This window comes from Ranitomeya variabilis, chromosome 6, assembly GCF_051348905.1.
Source record: "Ranitomeya variabilis isolate aRanVar5 chromosome 6, aRanVar5.hap1, whole genome shotgun sequence".
NCBI lineage: Eukaryota > Metazoa > Chordata > Amphibia > Anura > Dendrobatidae > Ranitomeya > Ranitomeya variabilis.
Window position 1 is genome coordinate 507,987,290 of NC_135237.1, and position 26,663 is coordinate 508,013,952.

Consider the following 26,663-nt stretch of genomic DNA (forward strand, 5'->3'; position numbering starts at 1 on the left):
CCTGAACCCAGTATAAAATCTTTAGAAAGAGCTGAAACTCAATGTTGCCAAGCGACAGCCCTAACACCTGAAAGATCTGGAGAAGATCTGTATGGAGTAGTGGGCCAAAATCCCTTTGGTAAACTTCATATTTAATGACTCCTTGCACACAGTCAAGGCACCCAAATCCAGAGGCAACAAAACAACCCATCTTTGACCCTCCACCATATTTGACTGTAGGTACCGTGTTCTTTGTTTTGCAGCCCTCATTCCTTTTTCGGTAAACAGTAGAATGAGGTGTTTTACGAAAAACCTCTATCTTGGTTCTAATCTGGCCACAAGACACTTACCCAGAAGGATTTTAACTTATTCACCTACATTTTGGCAAACTGCTGTAGTTTTTTTATGTCTCTGTGTCAGCAGTGGGGTCCTCCTAGATCTCCTGCCATAGCATTCCATTCAAATGTCGACTGATAGATAGTTCGTGCTGACACTGATGCACCCTGAGCCTGCAGGACAGCTGAATTTCTGTATAACTTGATTATCCATTTATCCACCATCCAGACTATCCTGCATTGCAACCTTTCATCAATTTTTCTCTGCCATCCACGTCCAGTAAAATTGGCTACAGTGCCATGGGTTGTAAAGTTCTTGATTATGTTGTGCACCATGGACAAAGGAACATCAAGATCTCTGGAAATGGATTTGTGTAGTGCTGGTGTCTCTGCCTTCTGCCTCCCTTCCCTGCCAGAGATGCCAGCTTACTCACCACCGCAGCCCCATCTCGCTCTGTGTCCTCCTTCTGGGTCGGTAGCTGTCGGTAGGGGTACACTCACTGTGCACAGATCCCCAGGCAATGTACTTAACTTGGGGCATGCGCACGCTTTCCCTCACTTAAATGGTCTGCGCACGTCCTCCTAAAGTGTTCCCACTCAACAGTTGCAGGACACTTGCTAATCAAGGTACATCCTCCAGCATGGAGGTGCCTGAGCCGCATTGTTTGTATGTTCTAACATGCTTGCTAGTTCTCAGTACTCGTATTCAGTATACCAGTCCTGTACTACAGCCATGCCCGCCTTTCTGTCTATCAGCTAAGTCTTCATGTCTATCTGTCAGCCGTGCCCATTTGCACTTGCCTACCAGTATATCTGTTGTGTCCGCCAGTACCAGTCTGTGTGTCTGTTGTGCCAGTCAATACTTACCTTGTCCGCCATCCCTTCCTCCAGTTTCTTGGTAGTCAGCTGCCACCCACCCGAGTTCAGTCCTGGTGGAGCACCTGATCCCACCTCCTTCGTTTCTCCTTGGATCATGGTATAGTCAGCCGCCGTGTATCCGAGGTCGGACTTGGTGAGACACCTAGTTATGCCTCTCCAGGCTTTCCTTGGGCTATGAAGAGAACCAACCACCTAGGGCAAGGATGACAGTCCCAGAAAAAAGGAAAACAGAGCAGGGTATATATATTAATATATATAAATCTTTATTAGTGGTAATGATACATAGAAATAAAAAGTGCACATGTTGGATAAAATAATTAAAATAAAATTTCAGACAGATATATATAATAGCCAGATAGGCCTACGGTGTACCAAAAGAGATTAAGCAATTATATAGTAATTATATGTATATGTCCACCAGATATGTAAATAATTAAAAACAATGAATGAAAACGTGAACTTTAAAAATTAAAGAAATAACCCATAATAGGGTTAAAAAGGAAAGTGCCGATTGTGCAAAAGTGCAAACATGCAGTATAAGTTAGTGTAAATCACTCAAAAAATCTATCAGGTGCATCGCACACAAAAAACAATAAAGTGGGCAGTATGAAATAAGGAGGACATATACCTTATGGCGTCACCGTATCCAACAAAACGCACACCCGACGCGCGTTTCGGATACACGATCCTTCGTCATCCTTCCTATGGCACAGCGGTTTCACGACCCCGCTCATTACAATTTGTAACTTTGAGATTGTTGATATTTTTCAACAATTTTGATTCTCGAGTCCTCATACAGTTCTTTTCTTTTTGTGCTCCATGGATAATGTGGCACATACAGACACACAATACAAAGATTGAGTAAACTTCTCCCCTTTTTATCTGATTTCATGTGTGATTTTCATATTGCCCACACCTGTTACTTGCCACAGGTGAGTTTGAACGAGCATCACATGCTTGAAGCAAAATTGTTTACCCACAGTTTTGTAAAGTGGCTAACTATTTTGTCTGGCCCAATTTTGGGGTTTTGTGTGAAATGATGTCTAATTTGGGAGAAATACGGTGCTTCATTTTTTGGAAGAATTTCAATATATTTATACACATCTATACACACATATAAGTGTTTATATATAGATATACATACACACCTATATGTATTTGTATATGCATACTTTATTTTGTAACTGTATTTCCTACAAAGTATACTGAATGTTAGGTCAGGTTCACTCTATGAGCAGTAATTAATCGTCCTTACAAGTTAAGCTGTAGGCTTCTTAGCATGACTTCATGTGGAAACCCAAGAATGTGCCCACTTCATTCCAGTTTAGCTGTTATGTTAAGCATGGCATTTGTTAACTTTGAAATAAGAATTTTTTTCCTTATGATTTAATGAGTCTTGACACGTGAGAAGTGGAGCTGGCTGGAGTGCAGACTTTTCTAATTAACAGAGGGTCATTTGCTAAAAAACATTACAGTGTCTTTCATTAGTGTATTACAAACATATTTTTGTGGCTAACGTGTCATAGTCTGAGGGGCGTCGAAGTGCAGTAGAAATATAGCAGCAATACACAGTTATCTAGATGATATGCTGAGACTTGTAGTTCTAGAGCAGCTTTGCCGACATAAATTGCTCTGAAATTGTAAAATGTCCTACAAATAAAACAATTCTCTAAATTATGAAGGACCGACTGCTCCCCTAACTGTCCCCTTTCACCTATTTTTAACTCTGGTTCAGTTTTATGTAAAATAACGAATTGCGCCTTACTTAGCCTCCCCCGGTCCACGGCTGGTGCCATCTACATTGGCTGAAGTCAGTAATTGGCTGCAGTGGTGTCGTCATCATGTCTCCATTTTTGAGGTATGGTTTTATCCTCGGTTTATGGAAATATAGTCTTGTTACTCAAGTGGGCATTGTCTTTATGAAGACACAGACTGAAAGGTGTAGATCACGCCCACTTGGCTAAGAAGAGTAGATATACAAACGGATAAGAGGGGACCATTTCTCAGGATCAGAGAGGTGCAATAACAAAAGGTAAACCACATCAGATTCAGGAGAATCGCGGCATTAATGTTAGCTCTATAAATAAAAAAGCTTAGTTATGGCACGGTCTAGTTTTTTCTAATAGGGCGGATTCAGTGGATTATCTTACCCTTCAGCAGGAATTCATACTTATTTTCATAAAAGTTAATGCTGTTTTTATTCTTCATGTTCTTACTCACATAGTCACATCAGCAGACCATAATACACAACTCATTAAAAATGTGCTGCAATTTCCAGAAAACTTTGGAAAGAAAGACAAGATTGATAAGTGGATGATATTGGGGCATAATCTGTCCAAATAACTGTCCAATGTCTGGGTGTAAGCCCTTCATATGACATCCTGACACGAGATCTGCGATTCATCTCCTTGTCCTCTGGACACTACCCCTATGAGGACATGTGGCTATCTGAGTGAACTTCTGAAAAAGAAAAAAATCCGTTCCCCTAAATTCTAATTTTTATCTGGATAAATAAGTCTTCAAGTTGCCCAAAATTATTTAACTAAATTTAAAGAGACTCTGTCACTATGAAAATCTCCCCTGAAGTACTATTCTATATGGAGAGCTGTAGAGACCCGATATAATTCTGCAGTAAGCGGCACAGTGTCTGCTATGTATTGCAATGGATCCTGCAGACTCCTCAGCTCAGACATAGTACCGCAAGACTTATAGATCCCTCATTAGCATTACCTGTTTGCGGCATTAGTATGGGGGAGTGAAAGACATCAGACATAACAATCACATCATTGACGTCAGCTATGCACATAGTATTGTAGTTCAGGACTGTTTTTCTTGGGATACATTCTTTTTAAAGGGGATTTCTCAAGTTTGAAAGTTATTCCAATCGCTGAGTGTCCGACTACTGGAGCCCTCAATAATCCCAAGGTCTGGGGCTCTGAAGAGCTTTGTGTGGATGGAGTAGTTGTCAGTCATGCGCACTGCCACTCCATTCAGTCTTAAAGGGAATCTGTCAGAAGGTTTTTGTTTTTTTTAATTTGAGGGCAGCGTGAGATAGGGCTGAGACACTGATTTCAGCGATGGGTCACTTATTAGGCTGCGTAGTGTTGTTTCAATACAATAACTGTTTTATCAGCAGGAGATTATTACTGCCAGACTAGTTGCCTACATGCCTCCTTGTCGAACCACACCCCCCAACACTGATTAGCAGCCTATTGTACAATGTACATTGAAAGCTGTGGTGTGAACAGGGTCACCTTTCTGAGCATCGCTACATCTATAGCGGAGAAAACTGCAATTGTTTTACAATTGCTGCACCTAGTAAACCAAGTGATACATCCTTGGAATCATGGTCTCTTGCACTACATTGTGCTATTCTCTCATGAGGTGACAAAAACCAGGTGACAGGTTCCTTTTAATAGGATTGCCGGAGATATCCGAGTGCAACGCTCGGCTGGTCAGCACTCCTATAAGAATAATTAGAGGGATTGACCACTTCTCCATTCTCATGCCCCGTTTCTCAGGCTCAGTAGGGTCCCAGCAGTCAGAAAGTTATTAATGAAGAGCGAATATACTCGTTGCTCGAGATTTCCCAAGCACGCTCGGGGGTCCTCCGAGTATTTTTTAGTGCTCGGAGATTTAGTTTTCAGTGCCGCAGCTGAATGATTTACATCTGTTAGCCAGTATAAGTACATGTGGGGGTTGCCTGGTTGCTAGGGAATCCCCACATGTAATCAAGCTGGCTAAGAGATGTAAATCATTCACCTGTGGCGAGGAAAACTAAATTTCCGAGCACTAAAAAATACTCGTCGGACACCCGAGCGTGCTCGAGAATTCTCGAGTAACGAGTATATTCGTTCATCACTAAAAGTTATGCCTTATCCTATGGATAGGGGATAACTTCCAAACTTGAGAAAACCCCCTTTAACAATTCTGGCTCCTGAAGTAGCCAAGACGCTCTGAGAATGAAGGCTCTCTAAAGAGTAAATTAAAGAGGTTATTCTGCATTACAAAAACACGATGGCTTTCTTTCAGAAACAGAACCAGCACCTGCCTTGTCCATGTATTGTGAGATATAACACATTTCAGCTCCATTTACTTCAATGGGACTGAGATGCAAAACCAGATAGACCCATGGTCAAGTGTTGTGCTGTTTCTGAAAGAAAGTATCAAAGTTTTTCTAATCTTGAACATCCCCTTTAAAGAAGCCCTCCCATTAAGATTTGTTTTTACTAAATCTGTGTATATTGTGTGTATTAATATACTCGCCCACCGCCGCCTTCTCCAGTATCTCTGGTCGTTCTGCTCCTCTTCTCAGTGATGTTCAGGCTCTCCAGGTCATCCTGTGCTCTCTGCGTGACGTGGAAGTCTCTTTTACAATGTCAGTCTATGGAGTCTCAACCTGACGCTCCATAGGCAGCATGACCCGGACAGGGGAATGGTGCCGGATACTGGCGAGAGAAGTGGAAGGTGAGTATTTTGTCGCTCACACACTACACAACATACAAAGGTTTAGTAAAAATACAAAAACTTCATGGCAGGGCAATGGAAAAATTCTGTTTTGCTGCGCTGTAAATAAGTGAGTGCAGGGCATCCATGGCCAATCTCCCACCTTGAATATGTCATCACTGAGGGCTGTGATGAACATGGTTCTACCATCGGACAAATTTTAAGTGGATTTTCCATTTGTAACTTTTCTCTCCCTTTCTGCTTATTTATAATAATAAAAGTTATGTGTAACTCGCCTTCCTCAGGTCCATCGCTGAATTTCACCTGCTAATGTAGTCTTTAATTGACAGGGTGAAGCAGTGACTACAGCTTGTAATCACTGGCGTAGCGGAGGTCAATGTGGATAGTAGGAAAAGTCCCTGAAAACCTGGTCTAATAGGGAACTTTTTGAGGATCAGTAGAAGTTCCAATAGGGAACTTTTTGAGGATCAGAAGTTCCAAAGACTGGACTGCGCCAATCAGATTTTTCTGTCTTTACTTTTTTTTCAGATAGCCCCTTGCTTGTTCAGTTTTGGGAAATATAACAAAGTAAAGGTTTACACTAGCCAACCGTTGGCACTCAGCGATCATCCATTAGCCCGTTTACACAGCAGACTGCACTTCAAATGTTCAGATGTTCTTTGCATGATCTGTAAGTGAGTGCACACAAGCTGCCATTGTTCTCGGCAGCACAGGTCCTGTTTACACAAAAAAAAAAGATGATTTTTTTAGGCAGACTCAAAGATCACGTCAACCGATGAACTAGCATTTTGCTCTTTTGTCAGGCGATCAACCGCCAGTTTAAACTTCAAAATTATCATGAAATGTGCCTCGATATGTCTCGATAATCGCGCAGTGAAAATGGGTCTTAAATGGGTTGTGCGTCCTAAGGGTACGAGTCGGCTGACACTCTGACTGCAGGCTTGTGAATCCTCTCATCATGTGCCTTTTAAAGATTCTCCGGTGACGGGAACGGGCGGTCATGTGACTACAAGTATGTGATTTGCCAACTTCTGGCCATATTTGGATTAGACATGTCCATCCTCGCTCAATACACTTGCATTGGGCTGGGCTGCACATGTTTAGTCAGCATGTGACTGCATGTATGCATATCGCATACTTGCAGTCACGCTCCTGCCACACCTGGGTTGTGAAGATTGCAGACTTGTAGCCTGAGGTTGGACAACCCCTTTAAGGCCAAACTTCAATATCCTGGTAGAGTAAAACAATGATTGTTGGTCTACACTCCAAGGTAATTCTTAGGTAGGGGACTCCACAGGTCTGCACGTCCCATGAATAAGTGCAATAATATTTCTCAATTGGCAGTTTCTTCATGTATTTCCAGGAGAAGTAACAAAGGAAATACACAACTCAAAATTTTTTTTTTTACAATATGTACTAAAACAATTATGTCAGGAGAGCTTGTCCAAGCTGTGATTAAGCAACGCTATCAAAATGTAAAATATTCTGGGCAAAACGAACATTTTTCTTCTGTTTGGACCCATGTACATGTCTCTTCTCCCAGAAGTATGATTTTTCTACATCTGCAGCTGTTTTTTTTTTTTTTTAATATCTCATATATAGGAATGCTGGTGGGCCACAGCCCATTGTGTCCTATGACTCATGTTGTGCACTCGTGTCCATGTGTGTAATACTTGTGGCCATGTGTGTAATACTTGTGGCATACGTGTGGCAACCGTGTGCCACATTAGTATCACACGTACCGGTGCCTGGGAATCCGCGGTACTTGTATTCCGCTGATAACAGCGAGAGTAGGCAGCAGCTCATGAAAGTATTCATCAGCCACGCCTGTGCTATAAATATATAAAATAAAAACAGACATGGCGTTTCCCTGTATATTTGATAATCAGCCAAAACTGACAGCTGCGCCTGCAACCCTCAGCTGTCAGCTTTAGCAGGGTTGGTTTTCAAGAATAGAGGGGTCCCCACATCGTATTTTTTAATTATTTAAGTGAATAATTTAAAAAGCGACGTGTGGTCACTCCCATTTTTGACAACAAGCCAAGCTAAAGCAGATATCTGGGGGCTGGTATTCTCTGGCTGGTAAGGGGCCATGGATATTGGCCCCCCCCAGCCTAAAAATTGCAACCTGCAGCCGCCCAGAAAAGGCACATCTGTTAGATGCGCCAATTCTGGTGCTTTGCCTGGCTCTTCCCACTTGCCCTGTGGCAAGTGGGGTTGATGTCACCTTTGTATTGTCTGGAACGTTGTATGGGATAGTTTGTGGATTGAGTCCACGCTGCCACAATAATACAGATCCGAATGTAATAAAAAAACTCTGGTGGTTTATTCAACACGTTTCAAGGTCTATCTGACCTCTTCATCAGGAAAATACCACAAAGACATCTGTGGCTTCCTGATGTATTTTCCTGATGAAGAGGTCAGATAGACCTTGAAACGCGTTGAATAAACCACCAGAGTTTTTCATTACATTCAAATCTGTATTATTGTGGCAGCGCGGACTTAATCCACAAACTATCCTGTACAATGTCTCTGAGAAGATCGCGTGGGCGGCTGTGGATCTGCAGCAGCCGATACGCACATGCTTTTGCTTTACACCATCAGGTGAGCAGCTCCCTGTTTAAAAAATGTACTTAATCTGAGGATAAGACCCTATATGCGCTTTTTGTCTCCCTAATTTACTTTGTATTGTCTAGTGACATCAAGCCCATGGCTTAGTAATGGAGAGGCCTCTATAATCTCACGGTGATCTGAGGTGAACTCACAGAGCTGAAGTGTGGTACTCTCACTGATTTTTCTCATGGTGCTGAGGTCACTGCAGTTCATCCCAGCTGAGAATGCAGCCTCATTGACTCGATGAGGTCACCGCGGCTCACTGATCTTGCGCTCACAGCACCTCATTCATCAGTGTTTCTCAGCCTGGACGGTGGCATCTTGGCACCGTCCAAGTTGAAAACTGTTTGCCCCCAGACATGGATTATGGCGTGGTACAGAACGGCAGACAGGTGAGGGATATTTTGTTTTATTTTTGTTTTATTACATGACATGGGTTTCAATAGTGAATGATGAGAGCTGACATGTGCACAGACCCATTCTACTCTGACATGTGCACAAACCCATTCACTTGAATGAGTCTAGTGAAAACTGGATCTGCTAATGCCCTGTGAAACCTACAGCAAGCCCAAAACCACTAGTGGTATTGCTCTACATTGTAGAGTTGAAATATATAAAAATACACAACCTTAATAATTCCACACTAATTTCTAAGGTTTGTCTTGTGCTGAGTTGCTTAATAGTTCAATATTTTTCCATATTTACTTTCGCAAAGCAAACGCACATCTATTTTCTTCATTAATTTTAATCTGTTTTGTAGTACGTTCATCATCTTCTCCCCAACCCATACAATATCTTTCTTAATCCCATCTGTTATGTACCATATACCATTTTCTGATTGATGGGTCTATACAAGAGTAAAAGATGAAAAGTAATTTTTGAGTAATCACAAAGTCTGGAAAAGTAAGTTTTGTAACTGTAAGTGACTACTTCTCCAGGGAACATTTTCTATTAACATTTATTTCATATGTCTTTCTCTAAATCCATCTGCTTTCCTTCTCTTAGTTTTTAAGATCTTACATGGTGCTGGCCTACAAACATTACAGTGTTAGGACATTTTGAAAAGTGAAATTTTTTGGTGGTGCGGATTATGTGAATATTTTTTTAGACACATATACTTTCTATTGGGACCGTCTTCAGTCTGGAAGGAATGCATCACTTTGCCAAATGCTTCTGCTCTCACATTTTATCTATCGGTAGGGTTCTCGGCATTTGGACGTTTAACACTCTGTACGATTGATATCTCAGAAGCTTTTAGGCACATAAATGTGTACACATATGGTTTGAAATATAAGTAACCAGAAGAGCCAGGTAATGACCAAAGTCAAGGGGATATTTGTTCAAGGATCTCCACGTTCTATTTTCCTGCAGCTTTTTTCAACTGGTGATAAAAACCCAACTTTTACTAATAAAAATTACTATTCGTTTTAGCTTTGTTCTCATTGTAAGGTGCTAAGATGCTCCATCTCCCAGCCCTGCTTACTCGAAGACGTCTGTCTGGTCGGCAAGCTTGCTTACTGGAAGACGTCTGTCTGGTCGGCAAGCTTGCTTTATCTTGCTATTGAAAATGGTTAGTCTAACTCCTCAAGTGGAACTAAAAGAAAAAGTATTGATGATCCCGTACATATAAAATGATCAAATATCAAGGCATGTGGATCTTCTAGCAATTATCCACTGTTTATGCCCCATTTAAGGAGGTTTTAACTTGATTAGTGTTAGCATGTAGTGCACCTAAGAGTCCCATGATTCCTCAGAATGAACAGGATGCAGTACATATTCCCTGTTTGTCTCTGCTATGTTTCTTGCCATCCTGCTCTACCGGAAACTACCCCCCACACCCCTCACTTTCTTGCACCACTTTTCTGTGTGCTAGAAAAACAAATTGAAACGGCACTGCATCCCATTTATCCTAAGGATTGGGGAGTCCCCCACTGATTGTGAAGGAACGCCATAATTTAGAGATGAGCAAAAACTCCTTATTTTGCCCAAAGACCTTTATGAATCGTGATCTGAGCCTGGACAATTTATTTTTTTGCTTAGAAATCAGTGTAATAATCGCAGTTCTTGTATATTTTGTATTAACCTGTGGTGGACAGAATAATGCAATTAGGTTGATCTACTATATGAATTCTAATCCTGGTAATATACAATCAAATATTTCATTTTCTCGCCTTTTAACTCTCTCAACAGTTGACATCAGCGTTGACATATCACGGCCATTAAAAATCAACTTCAGCTTTGTCAAGTTGGATCAACTAAATGTTTTCTTAGAAAAGATCATGAAAAGTGGGCGTGAAAGTCCAGCCACAAAAGAAGAAATGCCGCAGATGTGTGACTCTATGAAACCTACATTCAGCCATAAGAAGGATCCTTGTACAGTGGCCAGCGATGCTTCAAAACACCTTGTGCCCCAAGAAGGAACATGGAGGTCAATGTCTTTTTTCCACAGGATTACATTCCAAACTGCTCAGGTGTTTCTATCACTGGAGACTGTGCCCCATCCAAAAACGCCCTACATTCTTACGTACTTGTCTGATCTTCGGGGGTGTCTTAGTATTCAAACAGGAAACAAAGGTAATTTTTTTAATATACTGCAGCACTCATGTCTGACATTAGTCGTTAAATGGGTCGATCACCTTTCGGGACATATATATATTTTTTCACTTAGATGCATATTTTGGGCTTAAAATAATTTTTGCAATTCGGTTTCAATAAAACATTTGCACCACTTTGCTTTTACAGGCTCTTTAATTCTCTGTGCACTCAGTTTTGATGTGTATGATAATAAATCAGCTGAGGGGATCTAAAAAAAAAACAACAAAAAACAGGTAAGAGTTAACGCCCCGTCTCACATAGCGAGATCGCTGCTGAGTCACAAGTTTTGTGACGCAACAGCGACCTCAGTAGCGATCTCGCTATGTGTGACAGTACCAGCGACCAGGCCCCTGCTGCGAGATCGCTGGTCGTGTCGGAATGGCCTGGACCTTATTTTGGTTGTTGAGGTCCCGCTGACATCGCTGAATCGGTGTGTGTGACACACATGGTGTGTTACCATCGTAAATGTAAAAAAAATAACATACAGTACATACTCACATTCCGGTGTCCGTCAGGTCCCTTGCCGTCTGCTTCTCCTGACTGAGATCCGGCCGTAAAGTGAAAGTACAGCACAGCGGTGACGTCACCGCTCTGCTGTTAGGGCCGGCGCTCAGTCAGTGCAGGAAGCGGACGCCGGGGGACGCGAAGGTGAGTATGTAGTGTTTGGTTTTTTTACATTTACGCTGGTAACCAGGGTAAACATCGGGTTACTAAGCGCGGCCCTGCGCTTAGCAACCCGATGTTTACCCTGGTTACCCGGGGACCTCGGCATCGTTGGTCGCTGGAGAGCGGTCTGTGTGACAGCTCCCCAGCGACCACACAGCGACTAAACAGCGACGCTGCAGCGATCAGCATCGTTGTCTGTATCGCTGCAGCGTCGCTGTGTGTGACGGGGCCTTTAGAAACTTGGCATTTCAGAACGAGCTCACTGACCCATTCTCATTAACTCATTAGAAGGCCAACGGTGCAACATTATTAATGAAACCTAATTACAAAAATATTTTTTACCTAAAAAAAAAAAAAAAATGTGCAAGAAAAAAATATCAACCCTTTAAAACACATGTGCCAAAAAATGCTTTGTAATCAGTGGAAAACACATTTAAACTGGACAATTTTTCCATTTTGAGGCAACCGTTGCCAGTACTTAAAAAGTCTCCATAGCATATAGAATAATATGTTTCCCAGTGCACATGGCTCTGCAATTGGACATATAGTTGTGGCAAAATTATTGTGACTTACAACGCGCCATCATGATACTTGTCACAAAAGGTTGTATGATGTAAGATAACATCACATAAGCCACTGACTGGTGTCTAGTTTGGAGTTGAATTCCACTTTTGTGTCTGGATATCACAGTTCTTTGTTATTTAAGTCAAGGTAATCTTTGTTAGATCTGTATCAAGCCACAGAGCCATGGGTTTCATATCTTTCATGACGATGGCCAATAAGCCAGAAACATGTACAAGCACGAGTAATATTAGACTGTATCTGTGCAGTACTGGGCAGCACGGTGGCTCAGTGGTTAGCACTCTTGCTTTGCAGCGCTGGGTTCTTGGTTTCTTATTTTACCAAGGGCAACATCTACAAGGAGCTTGTATGTTCTCCCCATGTTTGCGTGGGTTTCCTCTGAGTTCTCTAGCTGTCTCCCGTATTCCAAAGATATGTGATAGGAATTTGTATTGTGAGCCCCAATGGGGACGGTTCCGATAATGTCTGTAAGGCACTGTGGAATATGATGGTGCTACATACAGTGGGCTTATTAAGTAATTTGATACACTGGCGGTTTTGCAAGTTTTCCCACCTACAAAGAATGGAGAGGTCTGTAATTTTTATCATAGGTACACTGCAACTGCAAGAGACAGAATCTAAAGATAAAATCCAGAAAATCACATTGTATGATTTTTAAATAATTAAATTGCATTTTATTGCTTGAAACAAGTATTTGATCACTTGCGACCAGCAAGAATTCTGTCTCTCACAAACCTGTAAGTTTTTCTTTAAGAAGCCCTCCTACTCTGCACTCATTACCTGTATTAATTGCACCTGTTTGAACTGTTACCTGTATAAAATACACTTGTGCACACACTCCATCATACTCCAGCCTCTCCACCATGGCCAAGACCAAACAGCTGTCTAAGGACACCAGGGACAAAATTGTAGACCTGCACAAGGCTGGGATGGGCTACATTATAATAAGCAGCTTGTGAGACATCAACAACTGTTGGCACAATTATTAGAAAATAGAAGATGACAGGGGCTCCAAGATCTTGCTCTTTGGGTAAGGTTGATTCTGAGAAAGATCAGGAATCGGCCAAGAACTACATGGGATGACCTGGTCAATGACCTGAAGACAACTGGGACCACAGTCTCAAAGTAACACACTACGCCACCGTGGATTAAAATCCTGCAGGGCATGCAAGGTCCCACCTACTCACGCCAGTACATGTCCAGGCCTGTTTGAAGTTCGCCAGTGACCATATTGATGATCCAGAGGAGGCATCAGATATACTCATAGTAACATATTTAGCAAGGCCGAAAAAAAGACATTTGTCCTTCCAGTTCAGCCTATATTCTGTCAGAATAAATCCCCAGATCTACGTCCTTCTAAAGAACCTAATAATTGTATGATACAATATTGTTCTGCTCCAGGAAGACATCCAGGCCTCTCTTGAACCCCTCGACTGTATTCGCCATCACCATTTCCTCAGGCAAGCAATTCCAGATTCTCACTGCCCTAACAGTAAAGAATCCTCTTCTGTGTTGGTGAAAATACTTCTGTCCTCCAGACGCAGAGAATGCCCCCTTGTGCCCGTCATCTTCCTTGGTATAAACAGATCCTTGGAGAGATGTTTGTATTGTCTCCTTATATACTTATACATGGTTATTAGATCGCCCCTCAGTCATCTTTTTTTCTAGACTAAATAATCCTAATTTTGTTCATCTCTCTGGATATTGTAGTTCCCCTATCCCCTTTATTAGTTTTGTTGCCCTCCTTTGGGTGTGCTTTTCTGCAAAGGGGGCAAGACAACTGCACCGTATTGAAGGGAGGATGGATAGGGTCATGTTTCGAGAGATTTTGGTCAACAACCTCCTTCCCTCAGTAAGAGCAGTGAAGATGGGTCACAGCTAGCTCTTCCAGCAAAATGACCCGAAACACTCAGCCTTCGTTGCCCTACTAAGGAGTGGCTCCGTAAGAAGCATTTCAAGGTCCTCTAGTGTCCTAGCCAGTCTCCAGACTTGAACCCAATAGAAAATCTTTGGAAGAAGCTGAAACTCAATGTTGCCCAACGACAGCCCCGAAACCTGGTAGATAAATTAGAAGACTTTTATGCCGCTCTGGCGCTACTAGTCCTCAAGATATAAACTGAGTGTCTGTATGGAAACTTTTTCTCAGGCAATGCAGTCTCAGGGTATTGTATACAAATTAGACAATTGTATCAGCCAAATTGTAGATACATTAGCTGAATGGACTGATTGGACATGCTGGGCCTTTAACTACCCCAACAATCGTCTGGCGCCCCAATATACCTTTGACTTTCATCTAAAGCCGTCAACATAGGCTTGTTTGTATGGCATTAGTTTAATGTGTATGGGGGACTTTAGATGCAGCTCATTGGGAAATACTGTCTCTCATGGAAGAGACTCCTGCTGTTAACAGTACCCAAAAAAGTCTCTCCTTTTTTTTTTCCTACAGTATTGGAATTCTGATTGGGACCAAGCAAAATCATAACCCATTTAATCTTTATCCTTACTCTTAGTGACATTTTTTTTAAATATATACCAACTACAATTTGTTTTATATGGCACAGATTAGCTCTGGATACTTTTGCATAAGTGCATGGTCTGCACTTTGTTTGGGATCTGTTCTTTGGTGAACGTATCTGTTTATAAGTATGGCTGTTAGTAACTTTTCTCTAAATCCTCTCATTCAGCTGTTATTATGCCTAATTACAATGTTATAAAGCTTCTTCACAGTCTGAGAACAAACCCAGAACTAACAGTGCTTGAAAAGTGGAGTTCCCAAAACCTGACAAACACAAGATCCATCATTTAAGGTGTAAATGACATGGACATGATTTTCATTGCCCGTCAATTCCACTGTGCGACGAGGAAACAGGCACGATCTTATTATTAGGGTATGGATTTAATTGGATTTTTTGTTCTTTTTCTTGTTGTTATTTACAAGACAAATTCCAAATTCCTCCTTGGAACAAAAGCGGAATCGTGATGTATGAGAAAGGTGCATCAACATTTAACGGAAACCTTTAGAAACTTGAGTATCTGGTCCAGGCATCTAATAAACATTCTGCGTTATTCTCCTTTTCCGAGATTTTGTTTATTGCTGTTTTGCCCAGCAGAATTTTTAAAGGATTTAATGACAGCGTTCCAATCTGAAATATTTACAAAATCGAGCTAATTGCTCTTTTTCTGTACGATCACATATCTTATGATAAAACATTCTCTTCATTTATTTTTCGCTGTCTCTTAAAAATGCCTGCCATTTGTAAACCAATATTAATTAGGACTCCAGTTTACAGTCCTGGAATTGCCATTTCGTACAAGTTTGCCTCTAGCAAACCTATTCTGAATTCCCTCGTTATACTTTAGAGTACAGATTTCAAGAAGCACTCTCCAAGACTCTTTTTATCTTAAAAAGGAAAATATGGAACATGCCCTGTGCTGTAAATGAAGTGATGCTTAGCGGAGTTCTTTAATTTTATTGCCCCCGCCAAGAAAATCTATCCGAATGAATGAATAGACAGTACTGTATTCAATGAGACTGTATATCGGTCATTGTTTTGTGCTCTCCGCAGAAAGGTTGTGTGATATTTCGGATGTTGGCTTCTTCCAGCAAGCTTCTGAGGGGCACTCTTTTGGTGTCATACTCTACTTGATGAAAAGCATGTTGCCTTCTGCAAGAGCCAGGCTTGTTGACGGCACGAAAATCCCCACACAGAGCCTTCTCTGTAAGAACCTGAAAAAAGGTCTTAAAGGCATTTTTCCAGAACCAATTTGGCATTGCCAACAGTGCCTAAACGGGTCTGTAATAAGGCAACCTTATAACGAAAAATACCAGCTGAAACTCGACATAGCAACAGAACAGATACAGGAAATGTTTAGGAACTGAGAAGCACTCATAGCGGGCCAAACCTAGGTGATTTATTTCCCTCTTTACTTTAAAAAAAATCTGGCAGACCTCACCGCATTTCAGTGCATTTTGTAAATGCTTTCTAAGCTAAAATGCAACATGAAAGACTTTGTGAGTGCTCTGGGCCGGCATTCTTGATTTAGCCATAAAGACTTTTTTTTTGTTCAGAACATTGTTTTCATTCCCACGCTTACCTTAGCCAGGGCTGGGAGGCTTGAAACAAGTTCATGGTCACTGTAAGGGATTACATTCTCATTATACATCATATTAATATCCAGTATGGAGGAGTCTGCATCACACATGCTCCTGTAATGAACTGAATTGTGTGTCTGATAGTAATCCACCAGACAGACTACAAAGTGCGTGTTGCCATCTCCGCTAGACATGAGGCTGATGGCTGTGAAGGTTGACCTGTCTGCTTCCAGGAGACCCCGTAAGCAAGAACCAACAAGCTATCAGTGTACTCTAGCTGCTGAAGTGAACTCGTAAACGGATATAAAATCAATTGACTTTTTACTTTTTGTCTGGGACGAGTGGTGGGAAAGGCTTGATGAAGATCGAAGTCTGCTCCCTTTTCTTGCTAGATATGAAAGGTCATTAAACCACTTGCCCTAGACTTTGGAAATCATATTCCCCAAATCTTAAATGTGCCAACAATGCTGTGATTCAGACTGATAAAGAACTGCAGGTCCTAAACGTTGTAACGTAAAGAAGTGATAAAGCATCAAAAGACACTAGTTCTGCTCCATCCTTGGTATCTGTAAAACTTGTAGCACCTACACGATTATCATTCCAATCCATGTCCAAACTCTGTGACCAATGGCCACACGATTTGCCAGCAAAATTGTATGCCATACACCACAGCTTGTGGGGTGTGTTTAGCCACACTATCTGGTCTTGCCTTAAAGTTATGGCTCATGATAACAAATGTATATGCAAATTGCCTCTTCAGAGACCCCAAAAAATTCTGAAAATTATTCCGAATTGGAAAAACATGGTGCACACACCTATCTATTGTATTGGGTTTTAGAGGTTAGCTTCATTGAGATGCATGAAACTGACCTGCAATATCAAATTAAACCAATGGGCTAGTGTGGCGCTGTTTATGGAATAAAGTGGTCTTGTTTTTCTAATTCTGAAATACCTTTTGAATAACCAGTGCATTTTTGCCCCCAGCAAAAGGGCACATTGGCATCATTGATTGACAGCAGATTGCTGTAGAATAAATGTACACTTCTGTTAAAAAAAAAATGTTATGTCGTCAAAGTATGGTGATGGAAGATGAAGAATTGATGCTATGCTATATAAAGTGAGCGCTTTCACACAACAGTGCATGCACTCAATCCCACCTTAGTCTTGCTTCCAATACCACCATATTAGATACCAGGGACAGAGGTTTAACTGGAGACTCCATCGTCCCTCTATCACTGATAACTTAAATAACTTGTGTCCCCTTATTACGCTAAGGGGATTTCTGGATCACTTGGACTGCCCGTACACTGGCTGTCATCTACCTGTCTTGATTCCCTCATAAACATGACAATACTAACAAAACAATTGGGCTTTGAGATTCAATTAAAGCAAGTTATTCTTTAGTTTGAGGAATAGAGCAAAGTAGGAGTATATGGCGCTGTCAAGTGTTGGTAAACCCGCCTTGTTTATTACTGGTTAACTTAAAAGCAAGTGAAAACAGATGATGAAAGCTAAAACGGAAATCATTCAGAGTGAACATGTTTTTGAACCAATGCTTGGATCACCCTTAGATTCCTAGGAAGATCCAAACACTGGATCGAAAACGCGTTTGAACGATTCATTTTATTTCTAGCCTTTACAACCTGTTTTAACTTGGTTTTATGGTAAACAGTAATACATGATGTGGTTTTATCAACACTGAGCAGCGTCATAGACTCTTTGCGCTAATCTCCATCCACCACCGTCCTGGCCAGTGTTTCGAACAGGAGTGACAGCAGTTCGGTCATTCAATACACAATTACATAGCTCACAAGGTGTGTGCCTGTACAGTGTTATCTATGGTAGCATTCTGGCTTCTCTTATTTCTTTTTCCTAGAGCATTTTTCCCAACTTGTTTGGGGACATTTTGTCTCCAAAACAATTGAAGTTTCCCCTCAATCGTGTTAAATTTTTTTTGTTTTTGTGTTTTGTTGGCACCGTTAGGCCACATTCACTTGTTCAGTATTTGGTCAGTGAAAGTAAAACAAAAGAGAATGTGCTCCATGTGAAGAATGTCACAACACATATGCCGTGGTGGAAGAGGTGTTCTACTCGCCTCTGGTAGTTGTGCATGCCAGGCACAACACTGATGCTAAGCAGTGAATGATGGCTGTCCTGAGAGCTGCAGGACCTTCCACCCGCTCCTTGCATCCTGCTCAAGAGGTGGCCAGTGGAAATCCACAGGGCGCCAGGCTCTGAATCAGGAACCACCCAGGTCAGATAAGAAAAGTTGATTTATTCAACAGACAACAAGTTTCAGGGACTATCCGTCCCCTTCAAACGACCTGATGAAGGGGACGGATCGTCCCTGAAACGCCCAGTGGGGTGAATAAGTCGACTTTTCTTATCTGAGCTGGGTGGTTGCTAATTTAGAGCATGGCGCCCTGTGGATCTCCACCACCCACCTTTCATCATTTTTTACAGTATTTGGTCAGTATTTTACATCAGTATTTCTAAGCTAAAACCAGGAGTGGGTGAAAAATACAGGAGTGGTGTTTCTATTCTACTTTTCCTCTGTTTTGTCTATAAATGCTAATGTAAAATACTGACCAAATACTGAATTTGTGAACATGCCCTCATTCTAAAAATCTTATTTCCCTGAACACCATACACATTTGTATTTCTGTTTTAAAGGCCAATAGTAGGCAGAAAAATGAAGTTTGCACCAGCTTTTCCACTTTACATGTCTTCTGTCTAATGTGCCTTTGGTATGAGACTTAATGAAATGAAATCCATGTTTTCCGAAATGTGCGATCTATTTCTTGTGCAGATACCCTCGGTACGGATGGATTAATGTCACTGTTTTTATAGCATGAAACTGATACATGAAATAATTCACTCTGTCTTTGATATTATAGTGGCACAGTCTAGCAGACATCTGCAGCAGCTGCATTTTTTTTTACGAATTATTTGCTGACCCAAGCTGAGCGCAGCGACAAAAGTTGTCATCTCAGATCTACTTTAGAACAAGAGAAAGAAAACTGAGCATTGTTTTTACGCCTTTCAGCCATCTGCTCTACAGATGTTATTATATAGAATTACTTAAGATAAAATGATAGTAGCGTTTTTCTATTTTTTTACGAAAACCTCAACAATTCGCACTTGTTTACTTGAATCTGCATAATTTCCCTTTGAGACAACTCCATACACTCGGAGTTTTGTACGTTCTCACCAGCTTTCCTTTTGATCGTCGTTCTTGTGCTGATTCGTATAAACATATTTATAACTATTACGGAAAAAAAAACTAACCACCAAAAGCAGTAAAGGAAAAAATTCTTCTAATCCCTCACTCGCACAAGTTATATTTAGAAAAAGAAAGCCCTCTTTTTTTTTTTTTTATGGCACACTTTATATGACATTATCTTGTAAACTATGCTGAACTGTTCTTTCTCCGAGACTTTAATTTGGATACAGAAGATAGTTAATATGTAATCTGAGTATCCATTCGTGTTACTCAGTTTTTTTTCCTCCCCGACAAATTTGAAATCCAGGATAACTGCGGTGAAGGGGGGGAATTCTGAGGTTAGTTTGGTAGTTTTTAATCATTTTATTTTTGCTCTGTATACATTATATATGGAGAATTTTGATCCATTTTAAACCAGAAGGTTAAAATGTTTAGAAAGTTTTCCATCATCATGCAACTTCTTGCACCAGCCAGAAAGACTATCACCCATCACTATATATTACCTGTAGCGAGGGGTCAGGTTCTTATATAAAAATGTTTTATTTTTCACTGCTGTGGTTTTCTTTGTATCGTTATTCACTTTATTTCTGTGGACCAGAGTGATCAACTTAATTTAATGACTTGTAGATGTGATGACTCGCCTGTCATGGTACCTTAGCGTTATGATGGATGGAGCATCATTGGAGAGCTGTAGAGGAAAGACCTGTAACCCTCTTGGACTGGTGTGTTGCTTTCCACCTAGAGAGAGAACGGAGCAATCGTCGCTATGACCCAATACATATGACTGGATTTGTATGTAGAACAGAAGGGAAGCTGCATAGTGATTCTTTTGGCTCAGGGTTGCCATTTGTCCTCTATCAAGAAAGCACAATCTGTGCTAATCAGTGTACGATCACCCTGGCCAATTTGTCACTAGTTCTGTTCAAGACTGTTGCTGATGCAGTTGTACGAACTTTGTTAAAAGTGTAAAACATTCTCGGTGAGAATTTGCACATTTTCAAACCAGTTATTCCCTTTTCTCAAAGTGACAGTGCGTTGATTAAGTCTATAGACAATTACTTATTTCCAGGAAAATGTCATAGAAATATCCTCTAACATTTTACCTTAGTTGTAAATTTTGGTTGATATGTTTTGCGTTTTATTTTTATGAAAATATATGAAATTTGACGAAAACTTTTAATCAAGTTGAATTTTCAAATTTAGTATGCTAATGCTCTTGAACCAGACACCACACTACTAACTAGTTAATAGCATTTTCCATATGTCTACTTTGCATTTCAAATTTAGCAGCATTTTTAATTCTTTTTTACAAGGACATTTGCAAATCCTATTTTTTACAGACCTACTCCATTTTGAAGTGACTTTCAGGGGCCTAAAAACACCCCAAAATTATCCCATGTTAAAAACTGCATCCCTCAACTTACTCAAAACTGCTGACTGAAAGTGTGTGAACCCTTCAGGTAATTCACAGGAATTATTGAAAAGTGGAATGAAAAAAGTTAAGAATTTAAAATTTTCTCTCACCCATGATAGCACCACGGAGACAGGGGATCCTCCCTTCAAGGACAGGAAACCTACAGGATAAAAGAGCGGCACCTCTCTCACGCATCAGTTGGTTTTCTGTCCTTGACAGGGAACCTTCGTCTGGATGTAACTGCATTACTGAAAGAATGTAAGAAAAGAACAATGTTTACCTAGGCTTGGCCGGTCGGTTCAGTCTGCTACTCCGTCCCTGCTGCGGTTGGTGTAGTGGTTCTGGATGCATGCGTCGCAGGTCTGCGCACGTGCAGGGCGCGTACCAAGGACACGCCCTGATGACAAGTGCACTTGTGACATGTCACTCAAGGGTGATTATTCACTTCTGGGTGGAACCAGAAGAAGCTTCAGCAGAGGGATCTGCTGCGTCTGGCTTGTCCCGTATTTAAAATACTGTTAAACCTCCATCAGAGGCGGTCATTTACTTTGGCAGTCCGTCAAGCTTGGAATGGAGCAGCCACAGCAGCACCAGCATCATCAGCGGTGACTTTGTGGCTGCAGTGGAAATCGCTTCGGTGGGAAACATGGGAGCAGAAATGACAATTGAACTAGCCAGCAAAGCCACATCTCCAGCAAGGTGGATCTTGACAGGGTGGATGAATCCAAAGCCTCTAGAGGGAATCTGTCATGTGATATGATTCTGCCTCTGAGTCAATTACCCTTTCTAGCCTCTCAGTGGTAAGTAATCCTCTTGAAAGTTCACTTTATAATAGGGCTTTTCTTGTCAGGAAAAAAACTAGGAATTGCATAATGAAGGCTAATCACAGTGCTCTGTAAGTAAAGGTTACCTGATTGTTGGCAAAATAGACTTTGTTGTTCTTGAATTGAGCAGGCCATTTTTGAAGAATCCCCTAACTTTACCATAGGTTTAAGCTCTATTATTAGGGCGTAGGTTAAGAATTTCCTGAAATCCCTAAGGGTACCGTCACACATTGAAATTTTCATCGCTGCGATGGCACGATTCGTGACGTCGCAGCGTCGTATAATCATCGCTCCAGCGTCGTAGACTGCGGTCACACGTTGCAATCACGGCGCTGGAGCGATGCCGAAGTCCCCGGGTAACCAGGGTAAACATCGGGTAACTAAGCGCAGGGCCGCGCTTAGTAACCCGATGTTTACCCTGGTTACAAGCGTAAACGTAAAAAAACAAACAGTACATACTCACCCGTCGGTGTCCTTCAGGTCCCTTGCCGTCTGCTTCCTGCTCTGAGTGCAGCCGTACAGTGAGAGCAGAGCGCAGCACCGCTGCGCTCTGCTCTCACTTTCCGGCCGGCACTCAGAGCAGGAAGCAGACGGCAAGGGACCTGAAGGACACCGACGGGTGAGTATGTACTGTTTGTTTTTTTACGTTTACGCTTGTAACCAGGGTAAACATCGGGTTACTAAGCGCGGCCCTGCGCTTAGTTACCCGATGTTTACCCTGGTTACAAGCGAAGACATCGCTGGATCGCTGTCACACACAACGATCCAGCGATGTCAGCGGGTGATCAAGCGACGAAAGAAAGTTCCAAACGATCTGCTACGACGTACGATTCTCAGCAGGGTGTCTGATCGCAGTAGCGTGTCAGACACAGCGATATCGTAACGATATCGCTAGAACGTCACGAATCGTACCGTCGTAGCGATGGAAATTTCAATGTGTGACGGTACCCTTAGTCATGGGGATGAAGAAAAGCATAGGATGGCTTAGAAGCCTAGGAGATTATCCCCAGATACTGATGAATCCGGCAGGTGAAAAGATGAATACATGCCCTTGGAGTCCTCTTCTACTTTGTCATCAGAAGGCCATACGAGGTAGGGCATCAGTGCTTTCCTATTGGAGAGACTGATAGATTTGTTAAAGTAGTCAGACCCTTTATGGGCATTGTTGACCCAAAAGCCCAAAAATGAGTCCAGGACATTATTTTGGAGGGCATGGAACAAAGGAAGTGTCAGACTTTCCCCATTAATGAAAAAATTCAAGCCTTCATCATGAGAGAATGGAAGAAACCAGAAAGAAGAGGTTCCTTTACTTCATCATTTAAGAGGAAATATCCTTTTGATTAGGCATCTGCATCTTCATGAGATAAATCCTCAAAGTGGCTGTCTCAAAGATATCTAAAAGGTTCACTCTACTCTTTAAAGATATGGGGATGCTTAAGGATTCTGGATAGCTTTTTTTAAGAGTAACTCTGATTGCTGTGCAGGGGCCCTGAAACCAGCCATCTCCGCATCATGTACCACTATGTCTTTCATGGTTTGGTTGGATAGTTAGGAAGGTTAGCTGAAGGATTGAGTGTTTAGGGAGAGCTTTTTGGTCACAATTGCTTTGCGGGGGCAGCAGCATTTCTGTCTTGATTCATCAGCGGATTCAGCAAGGTTGGCAGGTAGATCAGCGACACTCACTAATGCAGCTTGTAGTTAAAGTGCTGGCTGGAGGATGTTAAAGCTAAGTCAAAACTATGCTCCGTCCCATGTAAAGGGGGAACACCTATTTGGCCAAGTTTTGGACTCCATTCTGGATAAAGCAGGAGACCGCAAGAAAGGGTTCCCTAATTTGTCCTAATTTGTTCGGAAAAGATACAACGAGAAGAAGACCCCCATCCCCCAGAGTTCAAGATAAATTGCAAGACGGAGGAATAAAAGAATAGAGATTTTATTTTCGGAGGTCCCCTTCCCCACAAAGTCAAGAAATCCTCTCAGTGACTCTTCCTGGTAGGGAGAAGACTCTTCCTCTTTTATCCCTGCCTGGGAAAAAAATTCCTTGAGCAGTTGGATTCTCAATCTAGTGAGATCTGGCCTAAGGCTGGAGTTTCAGGCTGTTCCTCCGTGAAAGTTTATAGTGACATCTTCTCAGACTTCTCCGGGGAACATCTAGCCTTGGAATCGGAGGTGCAAAAATCCATCCTCTTAGAGGTCCCTGTACAAGAAGGGGAAGGATTTTTTTCCCCTTTTTTTGATAAAATAAAATAGATGGGACTTTTGGAACTATAATTAGTTTGAAGGGCCTGAGCAAATTCCTGAAAATTCAAACATTCAAGATGGAATCTGTAAGATCAGCCATAAAGTTGCTTTTTCCAGACTGTTGTGTTAAGTGATAATTCATGTCTTTCAGAATCAGAACCATCATACACGTGAAATACCAGAATTTCCTTAGAGTGGCCTTAGCCATAAAAGGGGAAATCAAACACTTCCAGCTCAAGGATCTTCCATTCAGATTGTCAGTGACCCCGCAAGTCTTTACAGAAATAATAGCAGAAGTAATGGCTCATCATCAAGAAAAGGATGTTCTAGTAGTCCCCAATTTTCTAATTATAAGCCAGTCAGTTCATCACTTCAACTCCCAGTTAGAAGAGGTCAATGCTACCTTGAAGAACTTAGGTTGGCTCTTAAATCTAAAGAGCTTGAGACTAAAACCCTAAGTGTAGAAGTCTTTTTAGTTCTTATACTGGACTCGATAAATCAGAAATGTTGTCTTTCAAATGGCAAGTTGGAAAAAATATGCAACCAGGCATCAGAGGCAATAAAAGTTCCTGGGTTCTCTAACCTCATGCATCCCAACAGTATTATGGGCTCAGTTTCTTACCAGAGTGTTACAGCTGGACATTCTGATGATCAAATTCACTTTGAAAGGACGTCTGGAAGGGAGATTAACACTAGCTCTAGTAATGACCCATTCCCTTCTTTGGTCATTGAATATAGACAATCAATCCAGAGGAGTGCATTGGGTAAACCCAATATCGAGGGTAATTACCACATACACAAACCCAAAGGGATGGGGAGCTCATTTGGAGGTTCACCTGGTCCAGGGAGACTGGACGGGGGAACAGAAGTCGGGTTCATAAAATCATAGAAAGTTAGAGTTAGACAGGACCTCCAGGGTCATCTTCTTCAAATATGAAAGAGTTACTAGCAGTAGAATAGTTTTATTATTGTTATTTATTATTATTATTTATTGTTATAGCGCCATTTATTCCATGGCGCTTTACATGTAAGGAGTTTGTTGTTTTATCCTCAAATTTTCACAAGATGTAATAGGTGGATCCCACAATTTGTTGGATATTTTTTCCTGAGCCATATGTAGTAGAAAACTAATGTCTGGGCTCAGCAAGGAAATGGTGCTATTTGATTTCTGGAATGCTAATTTGACTGGAATTGCGGACGCCAAGCTCCTAAATAGCTAAAAAACGGCCCCTCCTTCACCCACAAGTGACCCCATTTTTCAAAACTTAACACCTAAAGGAATTCATCTAGTGGTGTGGGGAGCATTTTTATCCATGGGCACTTCACAAAATTGTGTAAGATTGAACTGTGGAATCCAAAAATTAAATTTTGACTTTTCGAGCACAGATTTTGCTGAAATAGTTTGTGCACACCATTTATATTGTATATCAGTAAGGTGTAACTTATCCCGTCAAGTGGTCCTCAGGCAGTAGAGACCACGCAGCAAACAATGGTGCCAGAAACGACTGGCGCGAGGTTGGTTCTGTGAAGTTCTGTAGATGACGATGGTCCAGGTCCCGGCAACAGCGGTTAGTCTCTGAAAGCAAACACTGAGTCCTCAGTCCATATGCTAATGTGACAGAAGGGGTACAGGCCATAGCATCATCTGAGCCCAACGTGGCTCAGTAAACCTACATCGGGGGTCAGGAAACTTTTCATGGTCACTCACCCGGTCTCTATTAGATGGCACGTGTGCAGCACTAACGGGCCTAGAGCGTTTGGCAATTAGTCCTGCAGGGGCCAACTGGCACATGTCAAGTATATGCTCACAGTCTCTGTGGATGCCAACAGGGACTCTCGAGCGCGGGCCTGCACTGCTAAGGCACCCGAGGTACGGAGCATCCGCTTCTCCATGCTGCGTGCTATCTGTTCCCACCAAGTCTGATCGCTTCAGCGCATGCTGAGTCCCCAGTAGCTTATCCACGCCCCCTACTTCCCGAGGCAAAGGTCGGTCTGGTCCTCTCAGCTTTCCCCCGGACAACAGAGGAGACAGCCCCGACAGTTCCAGACCCGGCGCAGGGCAGGTACCCGCAGAGTCCGGTCCTTCTTCCTACACTAGCATAAAATGGATTTTGCAGTGTGAAAATTGCAAATATGCCACCTTATTGCCAAGCTTGTGGAGATTTATATCCCTTAAATTGTTAGGTGGATTTGTCCCACTACATCAATGCCATACATGTGAAAACTAACTGTAGTTTAGGCACTATGTGGGGCACAGAAAGGAAGGAGACATTTGGATTTTGGAGCGAATATTTAACTGAATTTTATTTGATTGGGGGGGCCATATCACTTTTCCAGATCCTTTGAGCTACCTGTGACATGGAAATCCCCTATTGTTCCATTGACAGATGACCGACTTGAGTGAGGAGTTTGTGGGATAAGGTTACTTTCACACTAGCGTCGGCCCGACGTGCCGACGCGCGTTGTGAAAATAATGCCCGACGTGGGCAGCGGAAGCAGTCTTAAGACGCTTCCGCTGCCCCATTGTAAGGTCCAGGGAGGAGGGGGGCGAAGTTTCGGCCGCGCATGCGCGGTCAAAAATGGCGGGCAGACCGCGCAAAAAATTTACATGTAACGTTTTTTTGTGCTGATGGTCTGCCAAAACACGACGGTTGCGACGTGTGGCCATACGTCGCAATGCGTCGCTAATGTTAGTCTATGGGGAAAAAACGCATCCTGCAGACAACTTTGCAGGATGCGTTTTTTCTCCTAA

General features: G+C 41.9%; 1 protein-coding gene across 3 annotated transcripts in view; it reads left to right on the forward strand.

Annotated features, from left to right (window-relative positions):
• The window catches only part of VPS13B (vacuolar protein sorting 13 homolog B), a 1,111,190-nt gene that overhangs the window by 882,518 nt on the left and 202,009 nt on the right, over positions 1-26,663 (forward strand). For all 3 annotated transcript variants that reach the window (XM_077270879.1, XM_077270877.1, XM_077270878.1), the window contains exon 36: positions 10,464-10,847. In XM_077270879.1, coding sequence (XP_077126994.1) covers positions 10,464-10,847 — 384 coding nt within the window. The remainder of the gene's footprint in view (positions 1-10,463; positions 10,848-26,663) is intronic.